We start from the raw sequence: 10,156 nt of genomic DNA on the forward strand, positions 1-10,156 counted from the left end.
GCCATAGCTCATACTGGCCATCTGGGCATAATGAAAGGCAAGCAGCATGATGAAGAGGCCTAGCATTGACACAAACATTGAGTCTCTGCTGAGGGACAGCCCAGCCATCATGTCAGTGGAAATTCCATGGCTCCTATGACTCCCCCTTATGACCATTAAACTGAGTTTGCCTCAGGAACAGCTGGAAATTTATGCGTGCAGTGAGCTCCATGGACCTTTGTTTTATCAGAGATCGGTGGTGGTCTGATCCTCTAAAGAGTTAGAGGTTGCTCTCACTACCTCTGTAACTATCAGGATGATTATAATTCCTCAAACTCTGTTTTCTTGCTAGTGGTAGCTTATGGTGTTTGCCACTAAGCTGGGGTAATGGAGGGGCAAGGATACCCAGGCACTTTATGGGGCCCCCAAATCTACCATGGGGACCCCCTCGCCAGCTCGGCAAATTATTCTGTGGGGGAACTGAAATCTGCAAACTCTGTTGGGTTCTAGGCCTTCAAGACCGGAATTGGTGAACTCTGCTTTACAGTAAAAGGACTCATCGCACTTGAATGGCACTGTACCAATTCCAGTCCAAATGACAGATTGTGAGATTCCACTTCAGACAGAAGAATGGAATGACTTACTTATGCAAGGCTGCTGACCTGTCACCAGCTCCAAAATCCCATGCACTTTCAGAAACATCACCCACCTCCAGCTGCCAACATCAGACAAAGCTAATCCCAGACACTGCTGTTCAAGACACAACAGCAAATCAGCAACAAAGGAAGCAACACTTTGACAGATCAAACCTGGCCAAAGGGTCAGACGCAGCAGGCTAGGACTGGGTTAGTGTGCATTAACCTCAATGGAAAACCAAGCTACAGTCCTTCTGACTTTTACAGTTACAAGCCAGCATGTTGCGAAAATACAGATGCTCCTCTACTTACGAACGAGTTAGGTTCCAAATGGCCGTTCGTGACTTGAGTCACAAAGTCCTTATTCAACATCATTTTAAAGGTATGCACAAGTACAAAGAATTAGGATGCTGGGAGTACGCACGCTATACTGCTGTAGCCAGAAGTCGTAGTAGGCAGAATTGGTGCGCAGAAAAAAAATTGATGTTGTGGACAGGAAACGGGAGCCCAGCAAACACAATTTTCGTATGTCTGAAAGTTCGTAAGTTGAAAGTTCATAAGTAGAGGAACGTCTGTACTTAAATTCAACTCTATGCCTGGTTAATACCTACTGGGCCCGTAAGCATGACAACAGTGGAATATTTGCAAAAAGGCAAAGAAGCTGCAGTCTCCCCTAGACCTCTTAAAGCACTCTTACAGAAATCAGCTTATTGAAGTCTTCTGAATAGGAGGGTTAGGGTTAGGGTGCTTGCACTTTTTATTATTTAGCCCTCTTGAAGACTGTATGTTGAGCTGAGCTGCACACACTTTTGACTGGTATTCAGGATAAGCAGACCAGTCTTTATTGAAATGACTTGTAACCATGTATTGTTAAAATAAAGGAGAGAATAGCTCACAGACATAGTCATGTGTTTTTTTAATAGAATGTAAATACGTCACTGACTACGTTCTTCCTTTTCGGATCTCATACAACAACACATTATAACGTTCCCTACACAATCATCCATTTAAAAAAACATACAATGTCAAAGAATTTTTCTATTAGATGAATAGTACAGTAGTTGTCCTGAAAGTCCTGAAAATGGAATTCATCTTATTTCATGTTGGTTTTCATGTCCTTCTAATTTTAAAATAGTTTTAATTGGACAATCCTTCCATAGTCATTGACAAACTCTGCTAATATCTGTAAACAGGGTGGAAACTTCCTTTATTGATAGTGCTAATTTGTAATACTATAATTAAATTTTAAAAAGAACAGTACAGTTTAAAATTATAACCATCCAGCTATTTGACCAATAATTCACGGTACATTAGAAATAAAACCTGTAATCGATTAAACAGACACTGAAAATTTCATTGCGCAATAGAAGGGCAAACAAATGTATCCTTAAAGTTGTACAAAAAGCTAGGTAAGAAGAGGTCCCGATTGCAGTGTTACTGCAGTCCTTTTAACTGACCCTATGTAATAAGTTGAGTTGCATAAACCGCATTTTTGTTTTACCATGGATTATCAAGATGGTTCTTTTCACTTGACGTGACCATGCATACACAGCACAAGCATTTTTATTCGTGACAGAAATTCTCTTGCGGTTTATTTATATTTTAATTTTATTATTATTGCAACGTCTTTGCTATTTCTTAGTTCGCTTTTATAAAAGAATAGACGGGAGTCACTATGGTCGGTAGACCTGTTGCCTGACATCTCCTGGGTTGGGGGTTCCGCGTACTCCAGTTAAGCTAACTTGTGTTTGCATATACCGGAGATTATGATTGTGTGCATGTGTATGAGTGTCTTGCTATGCAAAGAATGTACTCCCACCTTCTACCTAGAAGCTGCTCTTGACGTGAACAGCGTCTTTCGGTCTTTTTATAGGCCTATATAAACGTAACTGTGATTTAAATAGTAAAGGAATCTTTTTGAAAATGTTAAATCGTTATGGAAACGCCGCGAACAGCACTTCAAATGTCAATCAGCAGGCGTCATCTTTTACTCTTTTGTCGAAATTTTCAGCAATCTCTACATAGCTAATACCGGGTACAGACGCATTGCGTGCATTTACGTTTAGGGATATTTAACGATTTATTAATATAAAGACGTAACGCATAGCTTAACTAATGTATAAGTAACTTTGGGCACAATAGAGAAGTAATTTGCACTCATAAAGCACATACATGTGCACTCTCAGAACCTATGGGTAATTTAGAGATACTAGTTCACCTACATTTCTCTGGATTGTGGCAGAAAACTGAAGGCATATCTCCCAGTTCTGAATATATGAGGAATCTGTGCTGCCCACTGAGCCCCCATACCGCCCTGACCCCTGCCGCAGGTTTCTGTAAACACTTATTCAATGCAGGGATCCTATCCAAGGAAGCAGATCCAAGTATACAGTAGGCACCCAGAATGGAATACCAGTCCATCACACCGACTAGATTACAAATCAAGGAAGCCTCTTGAAAATTTGGAAATAAAAAAAACAATAAGCATAATTAGCCAGCATTATTAACATAAAAAATTCATTTAACTAATGATGATTTATTCTGCAAATGATTAAATATTTATGTTATAGTAATTGCTAAAATGTTGCAAACATCATCCACTTTACAGGGTGATAGTCTTTTTCAGGACACACAGAAAGGATGGTTAAAAGACATCCACACCACTTCTTCAGACCCAAATAAATGGATGAACCCCATACAAACACTGAGACAATATGTTAACTTGACATACAGGCCTCTGACAGGAAGTCCGCCGTCAGCCCTAGAAGTCAAATGTAAAGCACATTCCCCAGTTTGTCAATAATAGTGTTATCAGTATAGCAGTGTAGTAACGTGTTGCAGTGTAGGTTAGTACTAGTAGTAATGGTGCTACTACTAATCACACCAAGTGACCTTAACAGCTTTATCTTTTTCTGTTTAACAATCCTGTGAAAGGAGTAATTTCATTGAAAGCAGTTTAATAAAAGACAAATATACCGAGGCATAATGTGTATGCATATGCACCTTTTTTATATTAAAAGTCGTCTTTGCAAATGACAATATTGTTGCATTTTGTGCAGTATCTGTGTTTCATCCATCTACTATATAACCATATATATCACGGTTAGATGAAATATATTTGCTTAAATGCATCAATCCAATTGTGGTAATCCATATCTTTAACTTTGGTATAAGTTTATGGTTCTAATGTGCAGTTTGTGGTTGCTATCATTTTTATTTTATAAGCCACACATTCTATTCCAGAAGTAAAGGGGTTGGGTCAAACATGGCTTAAAATATACTATAAAAATCACATACAACTGATGTTTATATTCAAGACCGTTTTCAATGTAACTGGTTTGAAATTTGATCAGATTAATTAACTTTGGTATTTTTATAGTATCATTTATATATGTAATTTAAAAAGTAATTTACAGTTCTATATGAATTATGTCCTGTTCCTGCCATGAAAACCTTCATGTGGTAAACCTTAAAAACTGCCATTACTGAATGAAGCAGCAATGCAGTATTAAAAGACACATTTGGATGAAAATAAAGCTATTTTATTGTCAAAGCATTCACCACATTAGATAAACCCTCAGGTAATTTCAGAAAAAAAGTAACTAAATTATTCCTCACTGACACAAAATATTACACGGTTCAGTCAAAGCAGTAGTTATTTACACTGAAGACTGCAATTTAAATCCATATCTATTAAATAAATTACATGCACTTTCAAATATAGATTGATGTAAGAATCCCATTTGACTTAAATATGTATAACCATTTTGTATAAGCCTGAAAAATAATAAAAGCATTGTAACGTAATTCCATGTTTGTTTATTTTCTTTATAGTAAAACAAGTGTAATCATTTGTTTCCCTTTTTTAACCAAATTATAAGTGCTCTATGCAATAAATAGATTTCTTTTGTCAAAATGCAATTTGCATACCTTAAAACATGACATCTGGTAAGGAAAGATTCTTTTTTTTTTAAAGTGAAAGCATGTGCATCAGGGATATACCTCCAGTTTGATCATATTCCCAAAACAAAACACAGAAAAACCGCGATCCCCTGTCCAAGACTGTGAACAAGCTGTCAGTTATGGGACGTCATATGGCGTGAGAGATGGTGTCGCTCTCGGAAGGACTCATTACAGATGGGGCATTTCAGCTTCTCCTCCCTCCGCCGCTTCACCAGGGGCTCCATGGAGAACTCCTTCTTGTGGTGAGACCTCATGTGGTACACCAGGTCAGACGTCATGCGGAAGGAGGCGTTGCATTTGGCGCACCAGTTCTGAGCAGGTAGACAGAGCGAGGTGAACGTGGGGGGAAGGAGGGTGAGCGCAGAGGGCATCTGCATCTGAATCGGTCCGGACGTCTTAGGCCAGAAGGCCGTGGCGTAAATAAAGGGGCTGTGCTTGGGGAGGGTGCTCTGTAGCAGTTCTGAACTCTGCAGCTTAGCGGCTAGCGGGTCGGACTGGTACATTCGAGTGGGTGACATGGTGTCCCCCACGCCGGGGTGGCAGTCTACCGTGGGGAGGAGTTTGGGGGTCATCATCAGAGGGGAGAGCTGCGAGAAGGAGCGCGTCGGTTGGCTGAAGGCGCTTTTCCTTTCCGAACTGGTGATCTGCTGGGTCACGGACATGAAAGCACTGCCCACAGAAGAGTCGTCCATGCGAGAATGGGGCTGAGTCTCCATCAGAACCGGCCGGATGTGCGCATGTTTCTCCGGGGGGCTCCCACTGGGCCTGCTGCCATCTTTGTTCTCGGTGTTGAAGCTCAGGTTCTTGGTGCCCTGCTTCTGGCCCTGCATCTGGCTCTTCTTCACTTCTGTGAAGGCGCTCCTCTTTCCCTCAGTGGGCTCAGGGCTCGGTGAAGAAAAAGCCTGTCTGTTCTCTCCTAGAGTATATGCCGGCATGTATCGTGGAGCCATGATCTCCGCGTCGTCCTTTGACATGTGGGACCGAGACAAACCAGCAGCTCTGCTTTCCTCCATGTCTGAGGTTTTCCTCTTACTGACGCTTTTACTCCGCACCTCGGCCTCCTTGTCACTTGGGGGGCATGTCCGGTTATTCTCCATGTCCCTGGCTAAATTGTGAAAGTCTGTGGCAGGCTTTACATCCTGTGAATTGGAATGGCCCTCCAGTCCTCCTCTGCTCATCTTGGGGCTCGACGGTGTGGACGTGGGACTCGTACTGCCGCCATTGTCTTTAGAAACCTCGTCCACACCGTTGATTTGTGGCTTCCGAGAGCAACGAAATCGCAGATGTGCCGCGAAGGGGAACTCAAACTGGAAGCGCTGGTTGCAGTCTGGACATAGATAAGGTGGGGACCCTAAAACTGAAAGAGGGGGAAAAGATACCTCTGAATAAAAATAATAAATGTGTGTATGTATGTGTATATATATATATATATATATATATATATATATATATATATATATATATAGCAAATATAGTAATACATCATTGCTAAAAAACACATAAAAGGTCGCCACATAAAGGACAATTCGTTATATTAATTTGTTGATTTACTTTTGTAATTCATATTAGGTCAGTTATAAAGAAAGGAAGGCCAATTAAACAGTTTTATCATTTTTAAATGCATCTGTTAACTATATCTTAATAGTATGACATGTTTCTGTTTCCTATGAAGGACTAAATTAGGGAATACTAACAGCTGCTCCGGGTTGGTTTAGTTTAAACCAATTTAAAATATATACATATATATCTCCATCCGTTTTCTAAACCGCTTATCCTTCTGGGTCGCGGGGAGTCCGGAGCCTATCCCGGAAGCTATGGGCGCGAGGACATATAAGCTAACATATATTTAAGTTTTAATTCTAACGCAGTTAATTTTGAACTGCAATTTTTTTCAACGTACTATTCTTTCTTTCAATTAATGATTATACTGATTTATTTAATCGTTTATAATGGGAAATTGGTGATATGGACATTTATAATTTTATGGAGTTTATGCTGCTGTGTAGCCTGTGTAGGCTAGAAATGGATAGACGATAATGTTGTCAAAGATTAAGTCGCATTAATAAAATATTACCGTTGCATTAACGTTAATATTAATCAGTGGACATGAGAAAACCATAACTAATTGACTTGATAGAACTCGTCTCTGTTTTTATAGTTCTGGTTAGGTATGTAATGCACAGCGCATGTTCATCACGTTAATGTTCCGACTCCAAATGCATACCTTTGTGTTTCACCTCCGCTTTGCCGGAGCTGAGAAGCAACAGCTCGACCAGATCTTTTCCGTACCACACCAGCAGCTCCTCGTCCTTCTCAATCCTTCTCAGAGACCTATAGAAGAGCTGTCCGTTCTTCACGTAGGCCTCCAGGTTCTGCTCCTCGCTGTTCCTCGCCGACTGGACTAGTCTCAGCCACATTAAACTGTCGGATGATCCGCTAGCTGTAGAAGTGTCCACCTGCGCGACCCACGACAAAAAAGTCGATAAGAATGAATCCAATAGGCTGCCATCTCTGCGACGGCCATAAAGGTACTTAAAACATATATGCATTACTTGGATTACGCGACTTTCTCTATATTATCCTTTAAAATCTATATCATTAAAAAAAATAGGAAACGTAGGCTATATGACACGTTTGTATACATGTTTTTACCCATTCGACAGTTTTTATAGAAAGAGTTAAGAATACCTGGTAGCCTATTAATGATTCATAATTTACTAAGGCCTATACTATAAAGCCAGCCGTGTTTTTGATTAATAAATAAATTGATTTTAAAACTAGAGGCATGTAGTCTACTCAGTGCCGTAACTGATATTAATGTTTTGAAAGCCAAGTAGCATATAGGCAAGTCGTTATATTTTCAGAGAATATCAAGATATTCAGTGTTCAGAATGTCACGTTCTCCTCCACAAATAAAATGATACAACTACCTTTAAATCAAAAGTTAGAAATCGCATTTACTTACCCTGAATATATAGGGTGCTGTTCGCTTGTCCGTGGATTTAAGAGCAATAAAAGCAATACTGTCAAACAGTGAAGTGTGACTCAAAACACAAGGTCCAAAAATGGCATTTTCTGGAATGTCACAAGTTGTATAGACGCTGGTGAATATATCCGTCAAGCACTGTTGCACAGCTTTAGCGCTCCCATCGCACCCCAGTTTTTCGGAACTGGATTCCTCCATAATCTGTTGGTAAAGATCAAACGAAGCAATTGAGATTTCCATATAAAGGTAAAATATTAGTCACTCCTTACTGACTAAGATTTATCTGGCTGTTCAACGAGTTTCATCAAAAGGAAAGAAAACATACTAGTTGGAATAAATATTGTTTTACTTAAATCCCGTGGTGGATTTTCACAAAGGGAAAAATCACACTACTTTACGTCAGATAGGAGGTTATTAGAATATAATGTAATAAGTATTATTTTCGATTTTATTGAATCACCATCATTACTACCGCGCAATAATTACATCGCTATGAAGTATGTTAATTCCAATCAAGACAAAACGTTATAGGGTACTTGCTGCAAAATCATGGTATGTTTGATTCAGTGATAACAAATTTGAAAGGAATGGTATCTTATAGTATGTAAACATGTATAGACGTGTAAAATCGGGTGCGTGATATGAAAGGACATATTTCATGGGTGTTAATCCAACAGTAAATGTCACTGTCCAATGTCATTGTTTTATGTCAGCTACGTTTTAGCATCACTCAACTACGAAGAACAAAAAAGTTTCTGGTTTTCGTAATATGCTTGATCAGATTCCAGATGGCTACATAAAACAAACTCGTTTTACTAAATACGGTGTCCTTACTTTTAAAGTTATTTTTTCTTAGTTGAGGTCAGTGCATGTCAAAAATTAAATGAGGTGCTTGCTAGTCGCAAGTTAAACTTTGCAGTTAGCTTTAATTGCGTAGTACTGTAACACCACAGATTCGGTGGCTAATTTAAAGCATTCTCCTATATGGGCCTGAGTTGTAACCACATTCCATTATATCGCCTTTAAATAATGTGTTATGCATATTTCTTTAAAATTCTTGGCAGCATGTTTAAGTATTATATACCCACAAACAAACACGCTCACTGGCTTTGCGCGTCGGACTATGAAAAGACAGTAGAAAACTGCATTGTGCAGACTTCACTGCTACCCCGACCGAAACGTAAATGTTTAAGTATGCAACGTCTTTCAGAAAAGTAATCTCATCTCCCCAGCAGGGCCCCCTCATTGTGTAAAGGTCACACTCACACTTGGGAAAGCAACACAAAAGCCTCAATGAATATGCATTTCAATTAATGGTGATAAAATAGTCTGAATTCAACGAACGTTTAAAACTGGCAAAGTGAGACATTTTATTTTTAATTTCATTATGCCAGCACACTGACGTTAAGATTTGGTTCAATTTCAAGTATCATTTTAATATATTTCTTAAACCTGCTGTTCAATTACATTTCATGACGATGCGCATTTCCTCTTATTTATCTCACGATTCTGTTTTCCCGCATCACCGTTGCATATACGCCAACTTCTAATGATTTCAATAAAAGAGGAAACACTTACCTTATTTTTTGAAAAATATAATCCACCACGATCAATTGTTTCTGTGTGTAAACTGGCTGCAAACGAGACTATTATTTTCAGCTCTTCAGTCTAGTCAGTACATGTCCCTGTCATTTGAAAGTGACAGTGTTCACAAGCTCCCTTGTGTTTCTCTCGCTGATATAACCGTGCAGATGGGCCCGATGCACTGGCTGAATTGCACACAGACACACACTTTTTGTTTGCTGCCCATAATCTGCCCAATGAGGCGTGTCACTTTTCGTCTCCTCCCTTTAACTCTTAAATGACCGGCATTTGTTTTGCGAAATTGACCTACACGTTGCGGAATATCACTATCTGACGTTACGATGTACTTTTCCAAAGGTTAAGCGACTCTTTGTCTTATAGTGAAATTTAGATATGATCTATGATGTGGCAAGCGTATAAGAAATTACAATGGTAAGTGTGTTTTTCCCTTTTTAACTATGTAGGCTATGTAATGACATGTAATTGTTGTAATTGCTGTTTGTTGTTAATTTTTACCACTCGATTTGATGTAGTCCTAAATGACATGTTAGTATGTCCCTGATATTACCACAATTCATATGACAGTTGCTTATACTAAAGTTAGTCGCTTAAAAAAAGTTTTTCTGGATGCTTTAATTTTCATTCATGCTATATTTTAACATTTTATTTAGGAGTTTTGAATAGAAACTATTCTTTTCTAAATTAAATAAAAATGTAATAGTATTTAGGAGGCGTGAAATAACAAACCATCCCCAATAATTAATCTATGGGTTTTACTTAAATTTTTGGTGTTTCTAAACTTAATCGGTGCCGGCAAGTAAAAGTAAAAGTGCATTTCATTGGATACGTCGCGGGCACCTTGTGTATATACACACGGAATAAATAGACGAATGCACGAGAATGGCTAATTAATTGTCATTTCATCAGGTGTTTACATTATTGTGCGTTGTAATAAAACTTCAGACGTGTATATGTATCGAAGCAACGATCTGTCAACATTGAAAACATG

The 10,156-nt window shown here is 38.9% G+C and overlaps 1 protein-coding gene across 1 annotated transcript; it reads right to left on the reverse strand.

The window, feature by feature from the left end:
* Positions 1-4,134: 4,134 nt before the first annotated feature.
* Positions 4,135-9,320, reverse strand: LOC125746441 (PR domain zinc finger protein 8-like). Its single transcript, XM_049020406.1, has 4 exons — positions 9,142-9,320; positions 7,543-7,764; positions 6,802-7,033; positions 4,135-5,934 (listed from the first exon to the last, which is right to left on the reverse strand). Exons 2-4 carry the CDS (start codon positions 7,759-7,761, stop codon positions 4,691-4,693), a joined length of 1,695 nt encoding a protein of 564 aa, XP_048876363.1. The 5' UTR covers positions 7,762-7,764; positions 9,142-9,320; the 3' UTR covers positions 4,135-4,690.
* Positions 9,321-10,156: the final 836 nt, after the last annotated feature.

Source organism: Brienomyrus brachyistius, chromosome 7 (assembly GCF_023856365.1).
Source record: "Brienomyrus brachyistius isolate T26 chromosome 7, BBRACH_0.4, whole genome shotgun sequence".
Lineage (NCBI taxonomy): Eukaryota > Metazoa > Chordata > Actinopteri > Osteoglossiformes > Mormyridae > Brienomyrus > Brienomyrus brachyistius.